Raw genomic sequence first — 26,588 nt, 5'->3', positions numbered from 1 at the left:
GCAATCCAGGTGCCTGGATGCGAGATGCTTGCAGGGCCCAGCGAGGAGGGAGCTTACCATTAACCCTTTTAAACATGTGTGTGATTTGGGAGAAGAGAATAGTTGGCTGCTCGTTCGGATGGGGACGGGGTGTGGCGACCAGGTCAGCGGGACCAAGCCCCAGGTGGGTGTCAGCTCCCCTGGGCTCCCATTACCGACTCCCTTGGGGGACCGAGGAGGAGGGCCAGCCTCCAGCTTCCAGCCGGCAGCCCTGGCAGGCCTAAGGCTCCTGGTTTGAGAGCCCAGCTGCATTCAGAGGATGCGGGTGAGTGGCGCCTGGTACATCATCTCCCCAGGCCCACCCTCCGTACTATAGGAGCTGTCTCTGCCAGCACCCCACCCCCACCCCACCGGGGATGGGGTGGAGGAGGCGGGGTACTCGGACACTGGTTAGTCCATCCTGCCAAAAGCCCAGAGACAGGGGAAGCTGCATTTGCCTTTTATTGCTCTTTCCACCCTGCCTTTTCGCAGCTGATATATGAGGTGGGGGTAAGTCGGGGGTGCAGTGAGTGGATGGGAGTGGGCGCCCCTGGGCACTCATTGGTGGAGCTTCCTGTTGGGCCGCCCAGCAGCTCAGGGCCACACAGAGAGAGAGCCTCAGGAAGGGGCAGGTATGTGGGAGGCGGGTGGCTGAGAACCCCTCTTTTGGAATTTAAGGCGATTTGTGTCCGGGGACCCGCCGGAGGTGGCGGGGAATTAGGAGTCCTGGTGAGGTGTGTGGGGCCAGAGCCCCAAAGCCCAGTGTTCTCTAGCGCCCGCTCATTCCCATCACTTCTGGGCTCCACTAAGACGTTGTCTCCTCCGCCTCTGAGCCTTTTCACACAGAAATGTGCATTCGTTTTGTGGTACGTCTTTGTGCATGAACCGAGTATTTCCGATCACCCCTTCCTTCATGGTGGGGGTAACCGGAGGGAGGTTTTTTTAACCAGCGCGGCGAGGCGATCGGGGAAGGGGAAGGGGTTGCAAGTGCCAACCCCGCTTCGCTCCTGGTCGCTGGGCAGACTGGCCTGGCGGTGGTGGCGGGAGGAGGAGAAGGGGACGAGGCCTCCCTGGGTGTCCGTCGCTGCGGGGCTGCAGGCACATGTGTGTGGTGGCTGTTTTGTTTTATGTAACAAATTGCTTGAGGTCCACGAGGTGGCAGACGGCGGAGAAGCGAGCGTGAGCCGGGGCGGCACGGTGGGCCCGGCCGGGGAGCGAGGGCCGGCGGGGTGAGGGCCGGCGGGGCGCAGGCACGCGGGGAGGCCTCTTGCCCGCTCTGGGCCCCGGGCGCTCGCACACTTTCCCCGGTGGGGGGGTGTCCAGCGGGTGGGGAGGAACAGAGAACACTTGGTGCTTTTGGAAGCTCGCCTCTTGTCTGCCGATTTGGAGGAAATGATCTTCCCTCGCTCCTCTCCGTGTTGTGAGCTCTCCTTTCCCTTGAAGCGCGCTGTCGAAGGTCCGGGAACAAACACACCCCAGGGTCCCGGCTAATCCAGAGAGGTACAAACACAATAGCTCCGGGATAAAGCCCTCCTCCTGTAATGACAAATTTTCGTGGCCAGAGAGTCGGGTAAGGTGAGCGCTTGAGGCTGGGAGCTGGGGCCGGCCAGGGGCAGTGAGGTGGCCGGGTCGATCGGGGAGCACCCGGGGAGCAAGGGGGGTGCAGCAGGTGGCCCAAGTGCATCCCTTCTTGCCAGAAAAATACAGGGCCCTGGAGTTCCCGTGGGTGAATCCCACACTGCTGACAACTTCCCCGGGAATCCCGAATGTTTCAGCGGGTGGCCTGAGAACCCCCCAGGAGGAGAGCCTGAGTCTACACTCGGCCAGCCTCTACCTGAGGGCCGGTGGTACTGCTGGGAGCTGAATCAACGGCCTGTGGCCCGGGAGGGACGACCCGACCCGCTGGAGCCCCTCTGTCCCCAGTCCCTTCTTCCTCTCATGGGGCTCCCACTGTCCCCCTAGACCTCCAAGGCCAGGAAGGAAGGACTGCAGGGGAGGTGCGACCTTCCTGCAGGGTGACTGGCTTTCCTTCCGAATGGTCCTCCAGGGGAATCTTTCTCTCCTGCCCAACACTGGGGCTCCCCCCAAATGCCACCAACCTGTGCACTGTTACCCTCGAAAACAGAAATCCCCTGTCTTCTCCCTCTCTCTCTCCCCCTTTCCGCTGCGCCCCTACCTAATTTTTTTTTTATCTCGATACAATCTTTTTTTTTTTTTTTTTTCTCACCGGAGGAGAAGAGGGTAGCGGCAGAGTGAGGGCCAGGATCCCCCAAGCTGCAGGGCCCAACCTAGCGGTCGGGAGCAGAGCAGGAGGGGGTAATCTGTGAGCGCATCTCCTCTCTCTATGACTCTCCCCATCTCTCGCTGCTCCTCCTGGCCTGGGCGGGTTTCCTTCCGAGTTTTAAACGATGATAGATGAATAAGCAAAAAAAAAAAAAAAGGTGAATCAAACCATCTACCCCCTCCAAAGCGATGGCTCATTTCCCAGGGCAGGTGGCAGGTAGACCCTAGGCCTGAGGCGGGTGGGCGTGGGAACCGGGAGCCGAGCTGCGCGCGCGGAACTCTTTTCGCTTGAGTACCCGTGGGGCTCCCCCCTCGGACGTTTCCACCTCCAGCATCTGCACTCAGTGAGTTTGGGGTCCCCCCCTTCTCTCTTCATCCCCCAAGTCCCCTGCTCGCCGCCTTTCATTTGCAAAGAACAGCCGGGGCCCTGCCCACCGCCTCGCTGCTTTCTCATCACCTCTGCTTTCCTCCCCATTCCCTGCGTTTTCAGTTCATGCGGGAAAGAGAGCGGGGGCTCGGGTGCGGGCTGCAGAGATGGGGACGCGCTGCGTGCCAGCGGGCTCCCCCCTCCCGGGTGCGGCGCTCGCCCGGCGGTGGCGCCTGGGGCCGTGTCCCCGGCGTAACCCTCCAGCCCTGCAGCCTGCGAGCTGTTTATACAGCTTTACCTGCGCTCTTCTGTAACCAGTCAAAACCCTCGCCTGGCCGCGGTAACCTAATCCGAGGGCCGAGGCCGCGGAGGGGGGAGGTGTGTGCGCGCCAGAAGGGGCTTCTTCTCCCTTCCCGATTGGGAAGGGAATTGGGTGATGGAGGCGGGGGCCCTCGGGCCCCGGAGGAAGGAGGCCTGTCTTCCACGGCCGCGCCCCGTCCGCTTCTCTCCCTCTAGCAGGCACCGGGGACCGGGACGCGCGCTGCCTGCAGGGCCGGCGAGGCCCAGGGCTGGTTTCGCGGTCCCGGGAGCAGGACCAGGGCGCCCTCCCCCGCTTGCAGCTGGCCCCCGCCCGAACTCCCGCCCCTGGGGCCGCACCCCCGGGGCAGGGGCCCGCACCGGGCCGGATCCTCCCCGCCGGCCTCCCGCCGTGCGGAGCGCCCCGGTGCCGCGCGCTGCCAGCGCAAGGAATCGAATTAAAAGCCTCTTGGCGGTTATTGTCTCTCGCTAATTGCTCCGACAATGGCCACTATTAAAAGGGAGACACCCCATTAAAGGCCCCGCCGGGCAGCGCTGGGCTCGGGGCGCGAGCCGGCCGCCAGCCCGAGGCTTGCAGAGCGCGGGGCCGCGGGCCGGGCGGGTGCAGGGCGCGGCCTCGGCCCCCCTCGGGCTCCCGCTTCCTCCCCAGACGTGCAGCGAGCGCGGCCGCCTCACACCGTTTTTGTCGACCGGTCGCAGGCAGGGAAGATTGACCGAGCTGCCCCGGGAAGGGCCGCTCCCGCCCCAGCCCCGGCTCGCCCGGGCCTCGCGGCCGCGCTCCGGTTGCTGGCCCCGCCGCAGCCCCGCGCCCTCCCTGCCCCCAGCCCCGCAGGTCCCCGGCTTCGCGTCTGTCTCGAGCATCGCGGCCGGGTCCGCCCAGGCCGGCGCCGCGGCTCCGGGGGGAGGGACGCGGCGTCGCGGCCCGGCTCCGCTTCTTGCTCCCGCCTGCAAATATTTGCTGCCTCGCTGGGAAATCCGACTATTTTCGCGCGCGCTCCGCTGGCAAAGTTCCTTAAGCAAACACGCTCCAACGACCGCCCCGGGCGGCCCGCGGCACGCCCGCTCCCCGTGCGCGGGGCCCCCGAGGCTGGGCTCCCGGGTCCCGGCCGCGGGCAGCGCGCGGGCACCTCGGCCCCGCGGAGCTCGCCTGGATGCGCGGGGCGCCAGGCTCGGGTGGGGGCCGCCGGCCCGCGTGGGCCTCGGCTCTCTGGGTCCCGCGGCCGCAGGGGTGAGCTGGGGGCACGCGCCTGCCCGGGGCGCCGCCGCGGGCTCGGGTTCCCGGGCGGGGACGGGGTGGCCCAGTTCCAGGCACGGAGCCCCTGCCGTCCCGGGAGGGCGGGTGGGAGGGACCTGTACGCGGGCATGTGCTTGGGGGTGTGTGTGTGTGGGGGCCCCAGCTCGCCGCCACCGGGGACAGCAAGCCAGGCTCCATTTCTTACCCTTTCCCCAAGAGGGCACACACACCCCACTCAACTTGACGCCTAAAGCAGCCGCCTCGAGGCCTGGCGATGGAGACGGGCCGACCTGGCCCCCGCCGCCCCGCGCTCCTGGGGGGTGGGGGGGGGGGTGTCCGGCCGTCGCTCGCCCGGCTCGGGGATGCTTGCCCCCAGGGCCCCAGGCCTGCAGGCCGCTCGCCGACCGCCCCTTACCCTGGTGAGGGAGGCCTCGCGCCCTGCAGGAGCCCGGGGCCCTGCGGCGGCGGCGGCGGCGGCGGCGGCGGCGGCATCCTCCTCCTGGGTCTCCTCGCTTCCTCCACCGGCGCTCGGCCGGCTGCTCCCGGGGAGGAGGAGGGGGCGGCGAGGGCGGGGTGGAGGGGGGCTCGCTAGCCCGGGCCAGGGCCGGGGTGCCTGGGTGCCTGGGTGCCTGGGTGCGGAGGGGCCGGCAGGCCTGCGGGAGGGCGCAGAGGCGCCTCTGCAGGAGGCCAGGATGCCGGCCTCGCGGGTTCCCGCGGCGGGGGAGCCTGGACCACCTCCCCCCCCGCCCCCGCCCCCGCCCCCGGGCCTCGAGCCCCCTCCGCTCCCCCGCCCGCGCCGGGAGGAGGAAGCCCGGCCTGCCCGTGCCGGCGAGGCGGGTCAGGCCGGCGCCGGGCCTGGCTCAGACCCCCGCAGCCCGGCTCTGCGCCTCGGGCCACGCGCTGCAGCCGCGCCCCGGCCTCGCTCCCCGCCCCCCGCTGCTGGCCGGCGGCTCCCGGGGCCGACCTCGGCCCTCCCCCCGGGCATCCCCCTCCCCTCCTCTTCCCTGCCCACCCCCCTTCCCTGCGCTCCCGGCTCTGGGGCTGGGCCCGTGACGTCAAACCCAGTGTGGCGTCGGCGAGACTGGCCGGCGCGGGCCATCAAAAGAGCAACGTCCTCTTTCCCAATTACCCACTGTCAGTCCGGGAACAGGGGCGGACCGGCTGGGAATTAAATGTTAAATACCCCCTACAGGCTGGCTCCATTACACCGGGCATCCCGCCGCAGCCCCCCACGCCTCTCGGCCCGCTGCAAACCACCCAGACCTAGGGCCTTCGACATCTTTTATTTTTCCAAGGTGTGGGGAGGAGGTGGGGGCGGGGGCGGGGGTGGGGGCCGGGGTGGGGGCGGGCGGCCTCTCCTCCGCGGGGCGGCCCGACCCGGCGCTTTGAATTAAACCGGACGACGCCCGCCCCCCAAGTTCTGCGCGTTCCCGGAGAGGCGCCGCGCCGGAAGGCCTCCTTCTCCCAAATATTTTCCCTTTGTCTTTTAAAATTGTGCTAAGCTCACAAGTTCACATTTTCGAGTCCTGGCGTCAGCAGCCCTCCCCCTCCTCCCCCCTCCCCCGGGATGGCTCCCTTTTTTTCTCTTTTTTTCCCCTGGCTCCCAGGTCTCGCCCCAAAAGGCCACCTTTGGGACTCCCCGCGTGGACTTTGAACCGGGGTCCGGTCTGGCATCGCCTCGACCCGGGGCTGATTGATGCGCCGAGAAGCGCTTTTCATGTTTATTTTATTTTATTTTTTTAATTAAAATTTTTTTTTTCTCCCTGTCTGCTCCCATCCTTAATCTTAATCTCGGGGAGTTTGAGCAAAAATGTGTGCGCGCTGGCCTGCCCTTGTTTATGAAGCGGTTTCCGGTGAATGTTAGACAGAAACTAAATAATTAAAAGGTTCGGAGAGCACCGCGAGCAGTAGAGGCTGGCAGCTTGGCTGGCTCTAGAGGGAAGTGGTCAGAGTGAGGGGAAAATCGATGCTGCTTTACTGGGCCGCCCTAATAAACGGGAACTAAATGGGCTCCGGAGAAACCCGTCGCGGGCGGGGCGCTGTGTGTTCCATTTAGGAATCTTCTTCCGTCCCGTATCTTGAAACTCAACCCTGATTTTTTAACAAACATCAGAGTTAAGAAGACGGAGCCTCCAAACCCAAGATGGGCAGGACCCGCGTTTCCACCACTCAAATAAATGTCACTAATCTTTCTAAACACGGATTGTGCATAAAAACGAGGCATCTCTCGCTCGCCCCTACCCCAACACACACACCAGCCGAAGGCTGAATATTGATGATTTTCCTTGACCTGATGGAACGAATCCTCCAGAACTTACTTTTAGGGACGGTCTCTTCTATTTCGAATTTTTTTGGTAATTTGTAGAGGAGCAAAGAGGGAATAATGGCTTTCATTCAGATGAGACCCCAAATTCAGCTCTTAGTGCCGTCCGTGGGGAAGCCTGCGGGGGGGGGGGCACCCACACTCTCCTCGCACACAGGGCCCTGGGGTGAGCAGGAGGTGGAACCTGAGTCTTCCCCTCCCCGCCTGACCCCTGCTCGCCCCGACCGCGTTTTCGGGACGGGCGGCTGCAGAAGCCGGGGCGCCGCTAGGGGATGCAGTGGCTCAAAGGACCAGGCGAGGCCGGGGAGGTTGGAGCCCGCGGGGCCGGCCAATCCCGGCCCGGCCGGAGCCTCGCCCGCTGATTGGGCCCCGCGCGGCCCCGCCCCCTCGAGGCCCCGCCCCCCACCGGGGCTTCTGGAGCCGCACCCCCTCCGCCCGGGGCTGCGGGGCCGCGCAGCGCGAGGCCGGGGAAGGTCGCCGCAGTCCTGCCCGCCGGCCGGGACGGGGGTAGGTGGAAGGGGCCGGTCCCTCGGCTGGGGCAAGACCCCGGGGCGCTGGGCGGGGAGGAGGGACAAGTTAGGCCACTGGAAAACAGACTGGAGTTCTTTCTTTGCAACCACTCCCGCCGCTCTTAGGGGGCTCCTTAGCGTCTCCCTCTCTCTCTGTCTCCCTCTCCCTTTCATTTTCTCCCATCACTCCTGCCACTCAAGTGAGAAGCACGCACCGACCCCAAATATCAGGTCTAGACGGGACAGCTGCAACAGCGGGGACCTCCTTGCGTGGGGCTCGCGAGCACAAAAGGCTGGGGGGGAAACGTTGACAACGACCACCAGGGTCACCGGGACATCCCAGTAAGGGTTACTCCTCTTGCCCCACTCCTCAAGCCTCTTAGGCAATTCTCTCCAGAGGCAAACCTCAAAGGACTTCGGCATTAAAAAAATAATAATAATACTTTCTGATCCGTGGTACATGCACAGAGCTCCAAAAAAAAAAAAAAAAAAAGAAAAGAAAAAGAAAAAAGAAACAAACAAAAAAAAGCAATCACCTCCCCAAAACCCTGCATTGAATTTAAAACCAAGTTTGGTCATTAAGAGAAAAAAAAAAAAAAAGTCTGAAAAAGAAAGGCGGCCTGTAGAAATGTACTTTATGAATGGGGCAGGCCGGCTTCCCCGGCACGGAATAATCCACCGAGCCGGAATGAATTGGCAGGAGCGGGAGCCACAGTTAAAGGGCCAGAGCGCAAATTCCCTCCAGCCCGCCCCCTCCGCCCCAAACCCCGCGGGCCTGGCCCACCCGGGCCGCCGCCCCTGCGCCCCCGGGCCGCCCTCCGCGGCGCCCCCCTTCCGGTCAGTGCAGGGGCGGGAGCTGGGGCGGAGGGGTGCAAGGCAGGGGGGCGGCGGGGGGGGCGGTGAGGTCCTGCAGCGGGTTTGGGTTGCAGTTTCCTTGTGCTGGTGAAACTGTCCCCTCCTCGCCAGCGCCAGGCTCCTCCCCCTCGGCGCGGATGACACTAGAACCTCCTTAAGTTCTGTCGCGCCACAGCTGTCTGCGAACACTGAGCTGCCTGGCGCCGTCTTGATACTTTCAGAAAGAATGCATTCCCTGTAAAAAAAAAAAAAAAAAAAATACTGAGAGAGGGAGAAAGAGACTGAGAGAGAGAGGAAAAGAGAGAGAGACGGAGAGCGCGCGCGACAGAGCGAGCCACGCAACCTGACCGAGCAGTTTCTGGTCTCCCAGGTCACACGCCTCCTCCTCCTCCTCCTCCTCCTCCTCCTCCTCCTCCTCCTCCTCCTCCTCACTGCTCGCTACCCAGGTTGGTACTAGCAACTTTTTTTTTTTTTAAGTTTGATTTTTTTTCCTTCTTTCTTCTTTTTTTTTTCTTTTTCTTTCTTTTTTTAAATTTTTTATTTTTTTCCCCTCCTCGCCCCATGTGGGAGGACTTTAACACACTTTAAACCCTGCCGTCCTCCTTGGGAGAGTTTCTCGAGGCCTGGAAGGAAGGTCCGGGGATCGCTGTCCCCGCGGAGGGGGGGTGGGGGAGGGAGGTGGGATGCTGGTGGTGGTGGAGGTGGTGGAGGTGGCGGCGGCGGGGGGCGAGGGAGGGAGCTGTCGGGCCGGTGCCACCGCGCAGTGGGTGCAGGGCCCTGGTCCCCGGGCGGCCGCGTCCCGGTTGGCCTCGCTCGGGAGGAGGCGTGCGCGAGCGCGCGTGTGTGCGCGTGTCCTGGGTGCGCGGGCGCGGGGCCGGGCGGCTCGCGGGGAGGTGGTGCCACTTGATAAACTCAGGTGCTCGAGTACTTAGGAGCTCATCCAGGTCTCCCCCTTCTCTCCTTCGCAGGTGACCCGCGGAGAGCCTCAGCCTCGGAGCCGCTGAGCCAGCCCCGGTGCAGAAGAGCCTCCTCTGCAAAAATTCCAGCCACCTTCGCTCGCCCTCCCCTCTTTTAGAATTTGGTGCCCCCTCCCCTTTATCTTCCCGTGCCTATATATATATATATATATTTTTTTTTTTTTGGAGTGGGGGGAATTTGCTTCTCCTTCCTCTTCTCCTCTTTGCCAAACTACTGCTCAAATATATATTTTTAAATCTCCTTCGCTCACCTTTCCTCCCCAGCTCTCCCTTTGCCCCACTGCAAACAGATCACTCGACACCCCCCCCCCCGCCCCTCCGACGGCAGGAGCACCTGCAGGGCCTCGGAGCCCCCCGACCCCTCCCCGCCCCGCCCCAGCCCGACCGCCGCCCTCCCTCTCCGCGCGCGGGTTCCGGGCCGGGCGAGAGGCGCGAGCGCAGCCGGGGCCATGGAGGTGACGGCGGACCAGCCGCGCTGGGTGAGCCACCACCACCCCGCGGTCCTCAACGGGCAGCACCCGGACACGCACCACCCGGGCCTCGGCCACTCCTACATGGACCCGGCGCAGTACCCGCTGCCCGAGGAGGTGGATGTACTTTTTAACATCGACGGTCAAGGCAACCACGTCCCTTCGTACTATGGGAACTCGGTGAGGGCCACGGTGCAGAGGTACCCTCCGACCCACCACGGTGAGTGCGCCCCGGGTGCGGGGACCCCCGCCGCGCCCCCGGGAGGCGGGAGCAGGGGGAGCTCGGGGACCGACCGGGGCGGCTGGGGAGACCCAGCGAAAGCCCCCGAGCGCCGTTCCTGCTACAACCTAAAAAGATTGGGGCCCGGAAATGGGCAAGGAAGCAGTCTCGGTCGCCGCGAGAGTGTGTTTTTTAAAAAAAGTCGCAGCAGGCGTCCCCCCGCGGCCGGGGCGCCCGGGCCTGGCGCTCACCTGGCGGGCGCCCCGCGGCAGCCCCCGCTCCAGGTGCGGCCGCAGCTCCGGGGGGTCCCGGGCCCCGCGCCGGCCAGACCCGCCCCCGACCTGGTCCCCTCAAAGGGCTCCGCTCCCCCAGGGATCCTGTAGTTGCTTCTGGGGGCGCACCAGGCGGGGCGGGGGTGGGGGAGGAGGGGGTCTCTGCCGGCGTGCCTCAGTTTCTTTTTTCCCCCCCGGCACATTTTTCGGAAAGGCCAGAAAAAATTTTTGATTCACATGCCTTGTGTTTTGACCTTTCCCCCAGAGCTAGTGCATTCGGTTCCTAGGCAGGTCTGCTGGCCCCTCGGCTCTGAGGGCTGGAATTTTGAATTCTGGTACTTGACAGGGTTTGGTGGAGGGGCTGCTGCCTTAAATTGGACACGTTTGAAGCTAACTGGATTCCCGGCTGCACAGAATTTTCCTGCGTCTTTGCTTTTAGGTTGCCTCATTGCCTGCTCCCGGCAACTCTTGCCTTACTCTGTCCTCCGGCCTACAACAGCCCCAGTAGGCTCCCCAAGAAGATTTAGGATCCACCAGGGTTTCATTTTACATGGGGGCGATTTCAGCTGTCTTCTCTTTTCCTTTCCTTTCCTTTTTTTTTTTTTTTCTTTCTCTTTCACCTTGAAAAGTTTAGCCGGGCTCCGAAACATTAAGAAATCCAGCCCTGCGTAGATAGAGGGTTGGGAGGTGTGTGTGTGTGTGGATAAAAGCTCTAAGCTTTGCAGCGGGAGTGGGTTCCTAAAGGAGAAATAGAGGCACCCTTCCAGGCGGAGAAAACGTGAGTTGCTCTTAGTCCGGGCGACCGAGGTCTTCCCTGGTCCCCCGACTCGGAGCCTGACTCGGCGCCAATGACAGAGCCCCTCCGGCAGCAGGCGTCGTCCGCCCTGCTGTCACCAGGTTTTAAACAATCGTTTCTGCGGATGGGGCGCTCTTTGCCCTCGTTCTGTGCAGATCAGCAGTTAAGTGGAAATGTGGTAGATGCAGACTTAATATTATTTACTATACTACTTCCTGCATAACATGAATCTTGACCCTTGGCGTTCAGAGAACTCTCCTTCCCCCTCCCCTCCCCTTCCTCTCTCAAGATTTTAGTTTCAGTATTGTTCTTAATGGTTAAATAGAATGTCAAATGCTGAGGCAGGTAGTGGATTAAAAAGATCAATAAGTGTGTGGATTTGCGCCCGCAGTTTGCATTTGCCCCTCTCAGGGTGTATGGACTTGCCGGAGGGATGGCCAGTCCTAAAACTGTGAATTTCGCATGCAGGAATTTTAAATAGGCTCCGTGAATAAGGGAGATCTGTACAGACACAGGACTTTTGTGTCGCAGGGGCTCAGGTGAAAACCCATGCTTGGCACCGGTGGAATCACAACTTTGAGGGCAAGATGGGGTTTACTCTGTTTTTCTTCTCTAGGATCTGGGAGGGTCAGAGAGGCAGGGTCCTGCCTTGGAAAGTTCCTCCAACAGTTTGGGCGGTTAAAATGCCCTTGCAAATCCCATTTCAGGCCTTGCCAGTTATGAGCGAGCGCCCAGGCAGGGTTACTTGAAGGTAACCCCCAAATGCTCCCTCTCTTCCCTTGCAAGCCACCCTCCTTCCTGGCGCTGGGCCTCGGGAGCTGGGCCTCTCTCTGGGGTCCGTGTATTTTCCTGGTGTGGAGCAGTTGTGCGGCCAGGCTCACCCCATCAGGCCTCATTATTCACAGCCGACTCTTATCGGGTCGGCTGGGATTAGGTCTGGGATGGGGGCCGCTGGGCCATTGAAGGAAACCAATAAATCAAGTCAGGTTCCAGAGAGGGACCTCAGGGGATGCCATTTAGAAAGTCTATCTGGGGAAACCGAATAAGCCCAGGGGCTCTCCCCACTGCCAGCGGGCACCTCCTGGGTGTCGGGCCCAGGCCCTTGATGCTGCTGGATTGCATGGGACGGTGGGGTGGGAGGGAGGGGTATACGGGGTGTGCTGGCCAAGGTAGGGGAGGGCCGGCCTGGACTGAGGCGTGGGCCTGCGGCCAGGTGCAGCGAGTGTCAGGGCTGCCCCGGCCTCCCGGCCGGGTGCAAGGGGGAGAGCCGCCGGGGTGGCCGAGGTCCTGGGGAGCTGCTCTCACGGGCATTTCTCTCTCCTGCCTCCCCGCCCCCCTCCCCGCGCAGGGAGCCAGGTGTGCCGCCCGCCTCTGCTGCACGGATCCCTGCCCTGGCTGGACGGTGGCAAAGCTCTGGGCAGCCACCACACCGCTTCGCCCTGGAACCTCAGCCCCTTCTCCAAGACGTCCATCCACCACGGCTCCCCGGGGCCCCTCTCCGTCTACCCCCCGGCCTCGTCGTCCTCGCTGTCCGCGGGCCACTCCAGCCCGCACCTCTTCACCTTCCCGCCCACCCCGCCGAAGGACGTCTCCCCGGACCCGTCCCTGTCCACCCCGGGCTCGGCCGGCTCGGCCCGGCAGGACGAGAAGGAGTGCATCAAGTACCAGGTGCCGCTGCCCGACAGCATGAAGCTCGAGTCCACGCACTCGCGGGGCAGCATGACCACCCTGGGGGGCGCCGCGTCCTCGGCCCACCACCCCATCACCACGTACCCGCCCTACGTCCCCGAATACAGCTCCGGACTCTTCCCGCCCAGCAGCCTGCTGGGGGGCTCCCCGACCGGCTTCGGGTGTAAGTCGAGGCCCAAGGCGAGATCCAGCACAGGTAGGAACCTTCTCTGCCCCCCCTCAACCCCCTGGGGCAGGGGGCCCGGGAGGGGGTGCCTCTGGCCTCCTCCCACCTCTCCTCCTCAATCCGGGGCAGGGAGGAGGGAGCTGGCTGGTGTTGCAGACCTTTCCTTGCGAGATTTGCTTTCTTCCCTTTCTTCCAGCGGGGTGGGGAGGGGAGGGGGGCAAGAATGAGGTGTGTCCTATCTCACTGCAGTCCTGGGAGCAGAGGGGAAGTGGGATCTAATTTACCCCCCCCACCACCACCACCACCGTGAGCTGGGAAGGAAAGAGACAAACAAAAACAAATACCCTGTCCTGCCTGCTTCGGGACCTTTGGGTTCTTCCAGTAACCTTTAGCCAGTTTCCAAGACCAAATGGAAAGCCCAGGGAATAAATCTTTAGTGTTTAATGCTAAAACGAAACCTCCTGGAACCTAAACAAACACAGGTCCCTCCTATGACCCCCCTGGCCTCTGCGGCCGGCCGTCTGTTCCTCCGGGCTCAGCTCGGAGGGGGTCATGCAGGCAACACAGGACAGCGCTGTGCACAGACAGGGATAAATAAAGCGTGTGTCTGTTTTTGTGGAGGGTTGGGGGGGTGGTGGGTGGTGGTGCAGGCAGGACCCTGGCAAAAGCAGCAGGCGTATGTATTCTTTGCGTGGAAGAGGGGGACCGTCGCCCTAACTTGTGGGAGAGAGGTAGGCTCTGTCCCCCCAGGGGCGACTGGAATGGAAACAAGCAGTCCAGTGGGCCGGTCACCTGTGGTGACGGCACAGGCAGGGGCAGGAGGACGTCTTAGGACCTATTCCTCGACCGAGCCGCAGCCAGAGGAGGGAGGGAGGACTGCACGACGTTCCCCAGGTGTGGGTCTCCGCTTCCTCTGCTCATCCTCCCTCAAAAAAAGCACCCCCTGCCTAAAAGCGCGCTGCATCTTTCTTCCCTGGGTGCACACGCTTTAGAACCAAACACCAAACCCACATGGAATACATCTTGGCTTTCAAAATAAAACAGGTCATCGCCAATCTTCCTCCTAACCAGAGTGGTGGACAGACCTGGGGATTCTCTCCCTGTGATTCAGCTGTATTTTAAAAGGTGGTTTTTCGAAGATTGTTCTGTCTCCCTGGGTGGGTCCATTTGCGGGGGGCGGGGGGGGGGGGTGTCTGTCCCGGCTCATTCCAACGTGTCACCTCTGCCCTCTACCTATAGAGATCCTACATACAAAGCAGTGGTGAAAATCACTTGTCTTGGATGGGTGGGCCGAGCCGTCTTGAAACCGGGTTTGCAAAAAACCCGGGTTGAAAAAACTTCCGAGGGAGGGCTCTGGGAGCCCAGTGACCATGAGATCAGTTTGCAGGGTTTTTTTTTTTTTTTTTTTTTTTTTTTTTCCAGGGTGACATTCACTCCAACTGCCTGGGCAGGACTGTCTCTATTTAGTTGATATGTTTTAGCTAATCCAATTATTTTCAGACTGCTGCACGCGACAGTTGCATTGTTTATCCCGCGCCAGGAACTTTAATAGAGTCCGGATGCGGTTAGGCTGACAGAGAAACTCAGACCTGCGTGTTCAGTACATGAAAGTCGGCAGAGGGAGAGGGAGGTAGGCTAGCTGGTGGAGTCAAAGAGAAAGCGAGGGGAAGGGAGCACAGGCGGAGAGAGCCACGGCCGCGCCGCCTGGCCGGGGGCTGGGCCCGGGCTGGGGGGCAGGGTCCCAGGGAAATGGGGTTCAGCTGCCCCTGGGGTGGGGGTGGGGGACCCGGGCCCAGATCAGGCCTGGAGGACTGCTTTGCCAAGAGAGCAAACCGATGCACGTTGAGGTAGCGATGGGAATTTTTGTACTTTTTTTTTTTTCTTTGGTTTTTGTATTTTAAAGTTCTCTTTTCTGGCAGCGCAGAGTTTTGGGGGGAAGATCGTGGTGGCCGAGGCCGGAGTGGTGGTTAGTGTGGGGGAGGGGACAGGACGACTTTTCTGGTTTCTCTCCCCTCCGGGTGCACACACCTTGGGCTGGTCTTTCCCTTTCTCTCACTCTTTCCTTCAGCCCCAGAGCAGTTGGGGGCGGGGGGCGGGGAGGGAGGAGAGAGGAGCTGCACTCCCCCTGCGCCGGAACCAGAAGCTGCCTACGGACCTCATCTATTGTATTTTTTTTATTATTATTTCTTTATTTTTATTTTTTGGTAGGTGGGGAGCGGAGGGCAGACATTGCCATTTGGCTCTTTACTTCCTCCTTCTTATTCCTTTCTCACAATCAGAAACCCCAAAGCAGCACACCTGGGCAGCCAGGGAGCTGGGACTTTCGGGAGTGTGGGAGTGGGGAGGAGGGTTTCTAGACCCTTCTGGGTGGAGACGGTGGAAATGGCACAGTTCTTCAGGGAGTTCTCTGGGGTTTAGAGGTTTAGTGGTTGCTGCCTTTTTTTTTTTTTTTTTTTTTTTTGAACTCTGTGCAAATGCACTTGCCGAAGCTGGAGGCAGGAGGAGAGAGGGCTGTCGTCGTCGCGTTTTGGAGAAACGGTTGAGGCGGTGGTTAGGGCACCTAGTGCCTCTCTGAGGCCGCCGCCGGGCTGCCGGTGCCCGGGTCCCTCTGCAAACAAAAGAGAAAAGCCTTTTAGCCAAGGGCCCTTCTGTGGCTGCCCTCGGCCTCCTGGGACATGGGCACCTCGGCCCACCTTCCCCTCCGCAGCCTCCGGCCCTGCTCCTCCCCTGCCCCTTCCAGCCGGGCCCCAGGATTTCAGCTGGAGGCCCAGGGGGGTGCTTGAACGTGGCTGTCGGGTGTCGGGAGGCCCCGCGGCGCGGTGGCTCTCCTGTCACCTAAGACAGAGGTGCCTGTGTGAGCCGCTCCCGCGGGCAGAGAGCGGGGACGCGGAGAGGGGGCAGGAGGCAGCCAGGGCCTCCGTTAGGAAAATGGGTGGCTTGCTGAAGTCACAGACTAGAGGCAACAATGAGAAAAGGGGGGGAAAAATCAGCAAAAGCCAGACGAGGCAATCGCGCAAACTTGCGGAGTGAATCAAGATAGAAAATTGCTCTAGTGTGCAGAGCCTCGCGGGAGAGGCAAGCGTGGCGAGTTCTGAAGGTCCCTCTGAAAAGGAAGCTGTCATCCTCCCTGCTGCCTGACAAAGGAAAGGAAATCAGTCTCATCACGTCAGGGCCGGGAGATCCCCCAGCCCCGGGTGCCCGGGGGGAAGGCTGCCAGCCCCACGCCAGCTTCCAGCTTCGGTGGGGACCGGCCGGGGATCCACCCCACCGGAGCTGCGGCAGCCAGTGGGGGAGGCAGGGGCCAGCCCCGCAGGAGAGGGACGCGGTGACCAGGGACCCCAGAGGCCCCGCCTCGGCGGATGGGGAGGGGGCCTGGAGCCCCGGTGTCGCTGCCCCCCCAGAAGGGGCTGCCCCGGGGCCTGCTTGGGGCACTGGGGCCGCAGGACCTGCCCGCCCCCTGGCTGGGCTGCAGCAGCCCCCGCCTCCCCCCCTCGCCCTTGCCTCTTCCTCTGGGCCCAGGCCGCAGGCTTCTGACCCCCCAGTGGAGGGGGCCTGGATGTAACTGAGTCCCCAGCCTTTTTTGAAGACTGTTAGATACTGTTGGGTACCTGGACATGTGCTCCTGGCTCGGCTCGGGTTTGTGAATAATGCCAGTGACTCGTGGGAGGCTCTCTGTAGACCCTGGGTTGAACAGCTTTTTGGAATTTGGGGGGAAAAATATATATATCATTTCTCTTAACTCCTTACATACTTTTTTTTTTTTTTTAAAGAGGAAAGTAGACAAAAACTACCCAGCACTATTATGAACTCCAGTGTCAGGCAAAGCCCTCCATTTCTGAAAGTCTTTTTCTTCCCCAGAACCTGTCCCTAGAGAAAAGAACAGGCTTACAGGTGTGAACCCCCCCTCGTCCTTCATTCTTGGTCGAGGGGTTTCCCAAGGCCAGACGGGTCCTGGGGCCCCCAAGCCAGAGGGCATCATCCAGATTTCCAGGTAGCCTGCCCGTTCCCTTCCTCCGCCCGCCCTGTCTTCCTGGTACTTTGGAATTAGCCCATGAATCTCAGAAAACACATTAACCCTTAGGGGCTCATCTCTGCCCCCTGCCACCCTCCCAGACCTCCCTCCTGGCACCCCCCAGGGAAACCGAAACTGTCTCCGGACTCCTCCTCTTGGGAGACCAGCTCCACTGAAGCCCCTGGCTCTCTCAGGGTCGCCTGTGGGTGGGGGAGTAGGGGCGGGGTGGGGGTGAGCCCCTCCCAGTCTGGCTCTGTTGGCAGAGATGCTGGTACATGCCCACCAGGACGGTGAGCCCCCCCCCAGAGGTGGGCAGGTTCTCCCACAGAAGTTGGAAAGAAATCAGTGAGCAAACTCCCCCCACCGTGGTCCTAAAATGGTATTTTGAGGGATTCTCTCCAGGAGCTTTCCCTCCGGAGATGGGTCTGGGTCACTCTCCCGCCCCTGGAGTGAACCGGCCTGGCCGGTTTTTTTGTTTATTTTGTTTGTTTGTTTTTTTGGAAAAAGAGCAACTGCAGGAAGGCCTTGGTTAATGAGCTGACCCAGAGGCCGCCCCCCCCCTTCCTTTAATTGGCCTTTTCTCCTGATCTGCTCCTCATGCTGCTCCTTCCAGACATGCCCTCCTTCTCCTTTTCACCCGCCAACATCTCCAGGGGGTTCCCTCCAGCACCTTCTGGCCTGCTCCAGCTGGGGTCCTCCTTCGCCTTCTGCGTCGTCACCACGGGGCTGGCACATCATAGAAAACCTTGTTCTTTTCTAAGAGAGGAAAAAGGTGGTAGGGGTGGGGAGGGGAATGAGTGGACCCCACCGGGTCTTGTCTATTATTTGCCAGCCGGGGACACCTCCAGTTGTATTGGAAGTAAAATCTAAAGCCTCAGGTCCTGAAAATCAATCAGCCAATTGATGAATCTATTCATCTATTTATTATCTGTTTATCTATCTAGCCATCGATTCATCTTTCCTTTCCTCCCGGTCCTAATCTTCAGGATCCCATCGATCCCTATAGACAGACCCCGGGATGATAATGGGGCCCCTTTTGTTTTCCTGCGAGGGAGGAGGCCGAGGGGGATGTCTTGCCGGGTCATGGTCCCGTCCGGATTTAGGATTTTCTCAGGGAACTATTTCAAGTTGCAATTTGCCTTCCTCCTTGGCTGCGCAGGATCTTCCCCATCGAGTCAGGCAGGCCCAGAGCAAAGTTCTGCTGCTGGTTATTCATGAGCCACTTCTTGGGGCGGGAGCTGAACGTTTAAGGCAATGGTTAAGCCATGACAGGGCCAGACGGTGACTCTTTCCCACCTGGGAGCCACCTTAAGGGAAGTGGGGGGCGGCAGCTGCAGCAGTGGTGGTGGTGGTGGTGGTGCCGGTGGTGGTGGCGGTGGTGCTGGAAGTTCCCCAATGGAGGGAGCAGAGAGGGGGGAAGAAAAAAGTTCCCAAGGTTACTTTCATTCCCTCCTTCTGCGGGCTGTCGGTTTTGCTTCCATAAGTGACTTATGTGTGATCTTGTTTCCAGAAGGCAGGGAGTGCGTGAACTGCGGGGCCACCTCAACCCCGCTGTGGCGACGGGATGGCACCGGGCACTACCTGTGCAACGCCTGTGGGCTCTATCACAAAATGAATGGACAGAACCGACCCCTTATCAAGCCCAAGCGAAGGCTGGTGAGTTCGAGGAACACTGATCCAACACTGACCATTGTGTGTTTTTAATTTCCTCTCCTCAGGAAGGAGAGCTTTCTGCAGGAAATTGGCAGGACAGCTCAAAATCATGTCAGCTTGCTTGGGATCATTCCCCCCCACCCCCCCGCCTTTTTTCTTTTCTCAAATTAGATAGACAGCAAAGAAAGTTCTCTCTGCTTCTCCCTCTTCTCTCTCTTTTTTCCCCCTTGCCATTTCCTAAGTCGCTCGCCCCATTTCTAAGCTGGCTTTTTGGTTAGCAAATCTCTGATGTATCTGCAAATAGAAGGAGAGCTGGACTAGGACCAGGGCAACCGAGTTCAGATTCGTGGGTGTGATCACTGTGCCATGGATGGAGATGGAACGGGCCGGGCACCTTCCAGGACAGGTCCCTAAGTGGCAGGTCCCTGAGGAAGTGAGCACACTTTGTGCCACGGAGGGGTCTCGTGTGCCCAGGCTGTATGACTGATGGGGCCAATTAGCTGAATCCCACAGACAGCAGCCACTGGATCTGGCTGAGGTTTTCTTCTTTCCTGGTCCTCAGGGTTGAGGGCTTTCTGCAGCTCATGACTTTGGGGGGTGGGGTGTGGGGGAAACCGTGTGATTCCTGCCTTGCCTCTTGGTCTCCTGTAACATTTGGTCGTATTTTCCCTTTGAACTACTGCTTGGGAGGGTGATGGTTTGTAATCCCCTCCTTCCTTTTTTCTTTAGACTTCTCTCAAGCCTCAGGAGTACTCTGAGCTATTTAGAAGGGAAACTAGCGGGAGAAGTTCATTTGTGAACTTGTCTTAGGAACCTCGGGCTCGGATTGAGTAGCAAGTGTATGTAGCAGACAAATAAAAGCAGGCTTGGCAAATGATAACCCTAACCACAGTCAAGAGATCAAAATGCTTTTTGTGGTGATGACATTCACCAAGTAGAGAGGGGAGGAGGTGAGTTTCCTCATGCAGATTAATGGATAAAGCAGCATCCATCAAATTCTAAGTGTGTGTGTGTTGTGTGTGGGAGAAACAAATCCTCTGTGTTCTTTTTAAAGAATTATTTGTCATCTCCATCAGATTTTAGCGCAACTCAACACCTTTCACATCCTTTTCAGAAGAAGGAAAAACTTTCTAGGGATGGAAGTGCCCACGTGACTTTAATTTTTTTGGCAATCCTCTCCCTCTCCCGGCTTTATTCCTTCTGATCTTTGCCCCCTTCTCAGCCGTTCTCAACCTCCCCCCACTCAGTCTCCATGCACTTGGGTATTTTTTTTTTCCCTTCTCTCATGTGCAAAGCTAACTTCCTAGGAAAAAGCTGCCGGATATCTGAGCACTGGAGATAACTCATAAACAACAACCCAGCTTCCCCAACCTAAACATCAAGATGTTTGAACGTATCAGAACAAGACGTGTTTGAAAAAAAAATGGCTGGAGGTGTTAGCACAGAATGAATATGATCGCACCACAAAAGAATGCTCTGAATCATTCAAAACCTGGCCTTAGTAAAAAAAAAAAAAAAAAAAAAAAAAAAAAAAAAGAAAAGAAAAGAAAAAAAAAAGAAAAAGAAAAAGAAAGAAAAGAAAAAGGAAAGAAGGAGAGGGAAAGAAACAAAACTAACAACAAAAACTTAATTCTTAAAATAAGTCATGGTACCATCCTGATAATTGGACTTTTTTTTTTAAGGTAAAAAAGAATAAGAACAAAGAGGGTATAAAGTCTGAGAGTATGGGCTGGTTGATGAGCAAGAGTGCATTTGACATTTTCTTGGGGTTTCTTCTGTCTGGGCAGATTGTTGCATAAGAGGGCTCTACTTGCATTTTATATAAGTTTGTCTTTATTCTCCTTTCATAAGAAATCTCTAGAACTCTGAGTAATAATTGCTTTTAATTCTGGTGTTCATTGGCTGTCACATTTTAAGCTGTCTTTTCTTTCTTACTCATCCGTTCTGAGTGGTTTTATGTTTTTAGTTCCATGGAATTCATATGCTCCAGAGACCGACTCAGAGCACAGTCAGGATATCGTGTATATATTTTTTTAGCCCTTAGACGCGTTTGACTTCTGAGTTACCTAGAACTTTCTTTTTCTTCCCTCTATATTTCCTGCTCCTTCGGGCCAGCTCCGCCTCCCCACTTTGCTCTCTTGGCTGTGCACGTTTGCAGATTCACCAAAGACCACCCAGCCCAGAATGTGGCTAGCTCTTCCGAAAGATGCATATCTAACACTGAATAAACTCATGCAGGAAATAGAAGAAATGACTGGAGAGAAGAGCCATAAAATAGAATATTTTTTTCCGAGTGTTGCCAGGGTTTCCGTATGTCTGATGGCTAGCTGAGGAGAGCCTGCTTTATTAATGTACTTTGTCTCCTGCTAGAGAACCAAACAGTGTGGCTTTTAGAGGTTCTGTATAAATTCGCATCAAGTCTGGGGACCGGAGATGTATGCTGAGGCCGCTTTACGTATTTATGTTACTGTCAATATTACTGGGAGGGACTGTACCAGGAACCTCATCGCTTGGGGCTCGGATTTTACCCGCTGGCATTCTGGGCTCATAGTACACATTAGAAGTTGCTGAGCTGGGAAATCTGGTGCCCGCGTAGATATTCATCGACTGCATCTGAGTATCTGTTCTAAAGAAAAAAAGTACAGGAAGAGAAAAATGATCACATGATAACATCGTTGTCAGAATCATTAAGGCCTGATTTTATGTAGCAGTTTCTTCCCTAGAGGATACGAGTGACAGGTAGGTCAGATGCAGCTCAGTGAGGTTCTTGAAGGCAGGTGGGCGCAAACGTGCGGTGCCAGAGGCGGCGGTGCCTCCGGGATTGTGGTGAACTGTTTCCAGAAGGGACGGCCAGAAAGTTAGAGCTTTCTCAGTCATGACAGAGAAGAGCTGTTTTGACTTCTAGGTGTTTTTTTTTTTTTTTTTTTTCCCAGAATGCAGAAAATAATCATGGGGTGTGTGTGGGAGAAGCCATAGCTCTGCTATTTAAGCTTGTAGGAAAGAGAAGCATATCTGTGGGACGGTTTAGTGGTTTGAAGGGAACAGAAGCAGTCTGCTTAATTCGGAATAACTACCAGGTTTTTCCCATATCTGGCAGCTTTGGGTGTTTGGCCTAACTTTTTGCTTGATGAAATATTGATGGAAAAAAAAGGAAAAAAGAAAAAGCACAGCACAATCCCTATAGTTTTATCTCGGGCTCTTTCATAAACATGCCAGAATTTTCTAGATCACAGATAGCCGGTATCTCTCTCTCTCTCTCTCTTGACTTTGGTAAGATATTTGAGTCCAGAGCAGGGGCCTACTTTCTCAGTTAAAATTGCCTTTTTATGTTGGGGGAGGGGGTGACGGATTGACAGGGGTATACGTTAAAAGGGACCCAACTTCATTTTCTGTGGAAAGTGTTTGAGTTTAAATTTTTTTTTTTTAAAGCATGGACATAGGGACTCGTACCCTCGTAAATTTAAGTGCGTCAAAAAGCGAAAGAAAAAAAATCTCCCTCTTAAAGGAAATGAAGGCAATGACACAATCCGATAATTAAAATTCAAGCTGAGCCTGACATCTGACCTGCAACTCTTGTGCTCTCTGTGAACAGCAAATAGGAAATACCTAATTTCACGAAGGTGAAATGAGATGAGAGCAGGACGGGGCGGGTGGGTTCCTGTTGATTAGCAGAATTCTTCATTCTTTTCAGTTTGTCTCATGAACTGAAAGCCACCTAGAGAGAATGAGGGTGGCGGTCACCAGGAGTGACCGAGCCTGGAAGGGACGGGCCGTGCAACTGTAGGGCCGCTGCACGTTTGCTGGAGTCTTGCTCACGAGGGATGTCCTACCTGGTGCTTCCCGGATGGCACGTCCTGGGGGTGCACGGCCCCCCACCTCCGACACAGGCACGGGTGCTCTTGGACCGAGCTGGCCCTCTCTTCTCTTTCTGATCCAGCATTTCTTTATTTGGGAGCTGTCAAGCGCTCCCCGTGTTTGGGCTTGCTCTTCCTCCGCTGTCAGTGTGTCGTGATGGCCGGTAGCCTCCTCGAGGATTGAGCTGGGCAGTTGCCCTTGAAAGAGGCCTCCTGTGAGTCTGGTGGACCAGGGGTACTGGGAGCCGGGTCCCTAACGAACGTGGTTAATTCAGGGTCACTACCCATACACATTATGCATCTGGAGAACTTTGCTGGGTGAGGCTCGGGCAGGGGGGTCATTAGCTCGGGGAGGTGGCACTGGCTCTCTGACCTATCCCTTGCTGCCCCATAGGACGGCAGGCTGAATTCTGAACCCCTTGACGACAGTCTGACAGGCTCCTATGCCAGTGGATTGGCTGAATTTTTCTTCTTGAGGCAGCTTTTGGGGATCTTTATTACTTTCATGTGGGCCACTTGCTAGTTTTGATTTCAATGATAATTTTTTCTTTTTTCCTTTTCCTTTTTTTTTTTTTTTAAAGTGTGTCCCCGTAGTTCTGAAAACACATTTAACATTTGCTTTGATTTTACCCTCTCTCCCCACTCCCAGTCGGCAGCAAGAAGGGCAGGGACGTCCTGTGCGAACTGTCAAACCACCACTACTACCCTCTGGAGAAGAAATGCCAACGGAGACCCCGTCTGTAATGCCTGTGGGCTGTACTACAAGCTGCATAATGTAAGTGTCCTGGGCCCAGGCCCGGCTCCTTTCTTGGGGATGCCCGGGAGATAGTGTTTCCTACTCCAGGTCCCCTTCTCCATTCGATCGCCCTCCTTTGGGCCAAGTGCTCTGTACCCCATGGCTGTGCTGAGCCCAGAGAGTGTAGGGCAAGGAGGGACCCCATGGCCCCAGGTCCGTGTGGAAAACACCACGATGCCACCATCCAATGGCCTGAGGTGGGCCTGGCCTGGGCTCTCCTGTCTTCCCTTTGGAAAACCATTCTGTTTCAATGTTTCCTTGCAGTTGAAACTTTTTGCAAAAGAGGGAAAGAGAGCAAGCAAGGGAGTGGAGGGGAAAGGTGGAGAGAATTGGGTGGAATGGTGTGCGGGGCCCCCGGAGTGCTGGGACAGGATGGCTCTGTCACTGGGGGGCAGGCAGGAGGCTCGCTTAGGCCGTGTTGTGAATTTTAAATGGACTCTCTGTGTACAAGACGTGAGACGAAACGTCTGGCCGATTTCATCAGACGTCTTGGTCCTCCCCAGCAGAGAAGGGATGACAGCAGCCGAGTGCGGTTGTCCATACCAGGGAAAAGAAACTCTTGTCTCCTCTTCTCTATCATCTTTTCGCAGATTGAGAATTCCCAGCCAGGGTTTAGCTGTGTCGTTTCCAATCTTTTACTTGGGGGTCCTCCCATTTTGTAATATCTTTATATAAAAAAAAAAAATTGGGTGTTTTTTGTTTTCCTGAAATAACTCTGGCTGACAGGCCATGACCTCCTGAGGCCTGCAGTTTAATTAATTCCAACGAAGAAAAAAATTGCCATTTCTCTTTCTTTCTCCTACAGTCTCCTTGCCAATCTGACTCTGGCAAAGTCTGGGGCTGAATGGGGAAGAGGCAGGGCTTTTTGCTCAGGGCCATTCTGGCAGCGAGCTCATCTTACTCAGGCATACCTGGGAATCGAGAGGAAGCTTTCCTGCTTAGATTTTTTTTTTTTTTTTGAGGTGCAGGAGCATTTCTCAGGGTGATCCTACCACCCTCTTCCCTCTTTACCTTTTGGGAATACATTGCTGCCAGGTCCAGGGACCCCCGTGACACTCATGGCCCTGCCTCTGGGGTCATCCCCTCCTGACACATCCCCTCCTGGTCCCTAACGGAACTGGTCTTACCAGTCACTGTCTCTGGGACCCTGGGATGGACGGCAGCCTCCACCTGTTTGTCAGCAGTGCAACCTGAGTTCTGTTTTCACTTTGGGGAGTTGACTCCCTCGTCGCTGTGCAGTCAGATTTGTGATCAAAATCTGGAAGATTTGGGGCATCCGAGTTTTACGGGCTACCTGGCCATTGCCACAGCCTCTCCTGATTGTTTTTGGCTGTAATTTCTGGTTTTCAAAGAACTTTCGGGTTGCTTGATTACATTTGAGCCTCAGATCGCCCCATGATGCCGACAGGACAGAAGTTGATTTCCGTTTTACTTGAAGAGGTTATGACTCAGACAATCGAGTGTCTTGTGCAAACCAACTTGGCCAGTGGAGCAGAAGAGCCGAGACTGGCCTGAGAGTGGCCCAGGCCTTCCGGGGAGGTCGGGGGTGTGAGGGCTGCTAGGGACCAGTGGAAAGTAAACCCGTTCCCCCTTCAGGATGTACCCGGGTTCCATTCAAAGTAATGAATTGGCCGCATATAGATCTTTCTTTCCTCTGTGCATAGGAGTGCGGGGGAAACGAACCAGCCCTCAATTTCAGGGGCTCCTTAGCCATGACGACATAGGGTCTTGGTTGTGTCCCATCTAAAAAAAAAAGGAAAGAGGGAAAGTTCTAGAGGATACCAGTTTTTCTCAAGTCTTCACTGCTCTTTCTCTCTCCCACCCCATCCTTAATGGGCTCCTGACTTCGTGGCTGGCGGGGAACCTTGCTCCCCAACAAGTGGTCTTTCCACCTTCCCTGCTTTAGCGAGGCTTTGCAGAAGGAGGCGACTTCTGTGTGCTTGGCGACAGGAGCTTATAACCTGCGAACGGTCTCGTGGCGTCGTGTGTGTTATGCCCACCGGGGTACCCGTGTGCCCACGCTGGGAGTTAGTTCCTTCCTCCTTATCTAGGTGTTTCGATAACTACCTATCGCAGGATCAGTGTATCTAGGTGGTGTTGAGACTAGTTATCTGGGGTTGTGCTGCTATCTGTGTAACTAGATATTATATTTAGATATCTGGCTGTGTATATCTAGATATCCGCGTAAAGAGCTGTGTGTCTAGACATTATCTTGGGGGGAGATTTGATGTGACAGTAGATTCCTATCACCTCTGCAGGCTGCATCTTTATCTTGATTGTCACTTTGAAGGAGGAACCCTGAGATGTTCTTTTGGCAGTGATCTTTTAGCTCTTCTGCTTTCCTGGCACCAGGGGGACCTGGGTCTCAGCTCTGGCATGGGGTTCGGTACCCCTCTTTGGGGCGGCCTCTCTCAGCTCCACCCCGGGAAGCTGTGGTCTGCTGCTCCCAGAAGTGCTGTTGGCAGCCTTTTGCTCTTGGCTGTTGGGTTCTATCTTCCTCCTTTTTTCTTCTTTTAAAAGATTTTATTTATTTATTCATGAGAGTCACAGAGAGAGAGGCAGAGACACAGGCAGAAGGAGAAGCAGGCTCCAAACAGGGAGCCCGATGCAGGACTCGATCCCAGGACCCCGGGATCAAGACCTGAGCCGAAGGCAGATGCTCAGCCACGGAGCCTCCCAGGCGCCCCTCTGTCTTCCTCCTTAACTCTCCTGTTCTAGCTTGTGGATCAGACTGGTAGGTCCTGGAGACCGGAGAGCCTCTTCTCTTCCTCCACCCCTGAGGACCCAGGTGGAAGAGGATGCTTTTCCCTAAGGAGTCAGAATGACTGGGAGGGACCCTGACCTTCCCTCCTCCAGATGTCTTGCCTGACGCATGGCCAGATGTTGTGTGGTTTGCCGTACGGGGCAGATGTGTGCCGTTGAGGTGACTCGGATTCTGACTCGTTGTGGGGAGTGAGCTCTGCTTGCCTTGTCAAGGCCCCTCTCTTGATCCTACCCCCGGCCCTCTGCCCCCAGCCCGTGTATCTTAGAGGCTTCTCCAAAAGAGGGAGGTGGTGTGCTGTCTCGGATGCTGAAGACTAGTTGATGATGTTCAGAGGAGGACCTTGCTTGCCTTCCTGGAGCTCACTCCTGCTCTGAAATTTTCCGGACGAGGGTGCTTTCGGGCCTGCGTGGTTCGGCGCACCCCACGGTGCTTAGCAAGTTGGTGGGGATGGGTCGCTTGGCCACTTCTCTAGGTAGAAGTGCAGAGTCAGAACTAGGCCTTTTGTTGGTTGGGGCTGCTGTGATGGGGGCAAGAGACACCTCATTCAAACACGACCCCAGAAATTCCAGGGGAGGATTTCTACAGCGCCCCTAAGTGTGCGAAGCTCGGGCAGGAGGGAGGCCTCTGGACGTTACTTTGGAGAGGGGTGCAGCCCTCATCCCTCCAGGCACAGGGGCTGGAACCCCTCAGCTTGGTCGCCTTGGCGATGCGTGGATTTCCCACGAAGAGACAAAATGTTATTTCCCTTAGAGATTCCTTATTGCCTCCCTTTCCATGAGCTGTTGTTCTAAGGAGGTTCTAAGGAAGTAACACGAGTCGTTATATTTTAGCTCCCAGAGAAACGCAGTCGTGCAGGGTGGGTCTCTAGAATAGGGTCCTTGGGGACGCAGGGTTTCCCGAGGCACATTTTCCCTGAAGTGATTGATGTTGCTGAGCATCAATGACACCCTGTGCCTGGACCAGCTCACCTGGGATCTCTCTGTGCCTGACACCGAGAGAGGCTGACAGTAGG

General features: G+C 57.3%; 2 protein-coding genes across 7 annotated transcripts in view; one reads left to right on the top strand and one right to left on the bottom strand.

Annotated features, from left to right (window-relative positions):
• GATA3 (GATA binding protein 3) overlaps window positions 1-26,588 on the top strand; it is a 32,693-nt gene that overhangs the window by 1,324 nt on the left and 4,781 nt on the right. The window contains exons 1-5 of one of the 6 annotated variants that reach the window (XM_025445260.3): window positions 6,949-7,050; window positions 8,876-9,574; window positions 11,991-12,527; window positions 18,020-18,165; window positions 22,666-22,791. In XM_025445260.3, the coding sequence (XP_025301045.1) occupies window positions 9,334-9,574; window positions 11,991-12,527; window positions 18,020-18,165; window positions 22,666-22,791 (1,050 nt within the window). In that variant the 5' untranslated portion in view covers window positions 6,949-7,050; window positions 8,876-9,333. Of the gene's footprint in view, window positions 1-6,948; window positions 7,051-8,048; window positions 8,354-8,875; window positions 9,575-11,990; window positions 12,528-18,019; window positions 18,166-22,665; window positions 22,792-26,588 lie in introns of those variants that run through there. The other 5 variants (XM_049101043.1, XM_025445262.3, XM_035713526.2 and 2 more) reach the window with 5 other exon arrangements.
• LOC118354012 (translation initiation factor IF-2-like) lies at window positions 463-5,499 on the bottom strand. The gene is made up of 4 exons (XM_049097368.1): window positions 5,427-5,499; window positions 4,636-5,036; window positions 2,246-2,409; window positions 463-1,554 (listed from the first exon to the last, which is right to left on the bottom strand). The coding sequence occupies exons 1-4, from the start codon at window positions 5,497-5,499 to the stop codon at window positions 1,506-1,508; spliced, it is 687 nt and encodes a 228-aa protein (XP_048953325.1). The 3' UTR covers window positions 463-1,505.

This window comes from Canis lupus, chromosome 2 (genome assembly GCF_003254725.2).
Source record: "Canis lupus dingo isolate Sandy chromosome 2, ASM325472v2, whole genome shotgun sequence".
NCBI lineage: Eukaryota > Metazoa > Chordata > Mammalia > Carnivora > Canidae > Canis > Canis lupus.
The sequence above is the reverse complement of the archived record's forward strand: the minus strand, read 5'-3'. Positions and strand labels throughout refer to the sequence as shown.